The sequence below is a fragment of the Charadrius vociferus genome, unplaced genomic scaffold (genome assembly GCF_000708025.1).
Source record: "Charadrius vociferus isolate BGI_N301 unplaced genomic scaffold, ASM70802v2 scaffold958, whole genome shotgun sequence".
NCBI classification, from domain to species: domain Eukaryota; kingdom Metazoa; phylum Chordata; class Aves; order Charadriiformes; family Charadriidae; genus Charadrius; species Charadrius vociferus.
In genome coordinates, this window is record NW_009649741.1 from 533711 (window position 1) to 536234 (window position 2524).

Sequence of the window (2524 nt, forward strand, 5' to 3'; positions counted from 1 at the left end):
GCCCGTCGGCCTGCAGCAGGTGGATGAGGCTGGTAGCGTGTGGGAGGTGGCGTCGAGGCGCTCGTTTGCCTGCTGCGTTTCCCAAGATCGGTGCCGATAACGTGTTTTCTGGTTGGGTAATTGTGCTTTGGAGAGGAAACTTTCTCATGTATTTAAATTTGGTTTTGTAGCTTTGATACTTTGCTGGTTAGTGTGCTGGTGTAGTCCAGGGAATAAATGAGTGGCAGTGGGGTTTTTGCTAGGGTTGTTTGTTTGTTTGTTTTTTTCTTCCCCTTAGCAAAGATTGCACTATATACATATAAGGTATAGTATTTGAGCTGTATCTATGAATTTTAAAAAAAGCGCGAAAATAAAATTTAAAAAAAGTTGATGAAGGTGACAGTTCGGGAGCGTGTATCACCTCTAGTTAGAGCTCCTCTAAGTAGTCTTAACAATTTTGGTATGCTTTTCATATTTTTGTTCTGGACTTTAACGTGCTAGTTCTTCTTGCCCAGACTGGAATTTGTTATCCTTTTGTGAAACATGAATGACTAATAAACTTGCTAGTTTGGATTAGTTGAGCAGCTAACTCATGTAAATATTTCTAGCTTGCAGAAGTATATGGAAGAAAAGCATCAGAACTTAGTGGTTTCCTGTTGGCAGCTCAAGGAACTGAATAACACAGAAGGGTCTATTTAAAAAAAATAATGTTTTATTTGCAAATAGATTGAGGTCCTGCAGAGACTTTTTCTTGTCTATGGTGTTGCGGTTTTGTGTATTCTGGTAGAAAACAGAATTTCCCCAAAAGTAGAAAATAGACAGCTTTAGCATTATTCTCTCTGATGTTCTAGTCCATCAGTCTCTGGGGAAGCCTGGTGTCGTAGTTGTACGTTTGCTGGGTCACCTGTTTAGCCAACAGGACAGCCTAAACAAAAACAATAAATGAACAAAAGTAAAAACAGGCTTTATTGTTCGTGCCTTTTTACATACTGCCTTTTAGAGTGCAATGTGTCAACAGCCCTAAGAGGAATAGATACATTTAATCTACCTGAGGAAGTTGAGGGCTCTTGATTTTGAGATAGAGTGACTGTCAGGGCACAGTCCTGACCTGACACTTCATCACAGTTCATAGTTTTGGTGGCTTATGACACACCCCTTCAAGGCTGAACGTGTCCTGCTTTGAAATGGCTGTCAAAATGGCATTTTCAATTAATGTGAAAGTCAGCTGCATAGATTCATGAAGGATGTAACTTTGTTTTTGTACTAATGAGATGCCAGGCAGTGGTTTAAGGTACAGTCACTGGAAGTTGAGTGAGTTGTGTCCCCTTTGTTGCTGTTGCTTGTTGCAACACCCCCTGTAGATTATCTCTTGGAGCCTGTATCTACTGATGCACGTGTCAGGCTGTTTCTTGCTTCCTTTGCCCTAATACTCGTATTTAAATCTGGTTAAAGAGAAATCTGTATGTATTGGGGAACAAAATTTTACAGTTCAGCGATGATACTATTACATACTCTTAAGTACCGATATTTTTGTGATACTTTATGCTAAATTTTGAAGTGATATTTCAAGATGCTGATATGTCAAGATGGGAACTAGTTTCTTTCCAAATTTAAGAAACAATTTACATAAATTGTAAAAATTACTTTTTCTCCTAAGTTCTGTGTTGTCAAGGTTGTACAAAGAATTGACTTTTCAGTGCTGTTCATGCTGTGAGAGGAGCTGTGCAGTTAATGTTTTTTTCATGTTGTGGAGAAGTGAGACTAGCTAACTTTTTAAAATAGCTTTATTTTTAGAAGTAGATTTCCTAAAATCAGGGTTGCTCCCAATACAGTTTTGTGACTTGATTTCTACAATAAACTGTATGTGAAGGTGTTTAGTGATTAAACTTCGATATGTTGCATGAGTCTCAAACAAGCTTTAAAAATTGTTTTTCTTAAAACTCTTCTGTTAATATTTAGTGTCTTTAGAAACTATTAGATAACTGAAAAATTACATTAACTTTTTTTTTCTTTCATAGACAATGATTTGCAAGGAACAAATAGTTCAGGATCATTGGGTGGTCTTGATGTTCGTAGAAGAATCCCTATAAAGCTTATCTCAAAACAGACCAATAAAACTAAACCTGCACCTCGAACTCCAAGAAATATGAACAGGATGCCTTCAAAGACACAAGCTGGTGATGAAGGTAAATTAATATAAATACTAGACCTGTAGTAGGGAAGCATATTATTTTGCAGCATTGTTCAAGATTTTATTTAGTCTTGGAGACTTAGAGTCCAAGGTTCTGTCCAAGTGCAAAAGAAGCTTCAAATTTCTGGGTACTGCTGCACTACAAGGATTAAATTGTGCACATTCGCAAAACAGACTGTTTTGACTGTACCTTTCTGTAGAATGGGCCCAGCAGATTAGAAGTGCTGTGGCATTTCTTGATGATTTCAGTACAGAATGACACATGCGCTTAATAGCAGCCTGTGTCAATTAGGATGTGTTGTGGTTGGCTTGTGTCTTTCTTCTCTTTCTTCTTTCCACAGAAGAATTTGATTA

At 37.6% G+C, this 2524-nt stretch overlaps 1 protein-coding gene across 1 annotated transcript in view; it reads left to right on the forward strand.

The window, feature by feature from the left end:
* Nucleotides 1–2524, forward strand: part of CBLL1 (Cbl proto-oncogene-like 1, E3 ubiquitin protein ligase) — a 7807-nt gene that overhangs the window by 1993 nt on the left and 3290 nt on the right. Inside the window, exons 2-3 of the mRNA XM_009890862.1 lie at nucleotides 1998–2165; nucleotides 2371–2375. Coding sequence (XP_009889164.1) covers nucleotides 1998–2165; nucleotides 2371–2375 — 173 coding nt within the window. The remainder of the gene's footprint in view (nucleotides 1–1997; nucleotides 2166–2370; nucleotides 2376–2524) is intronic.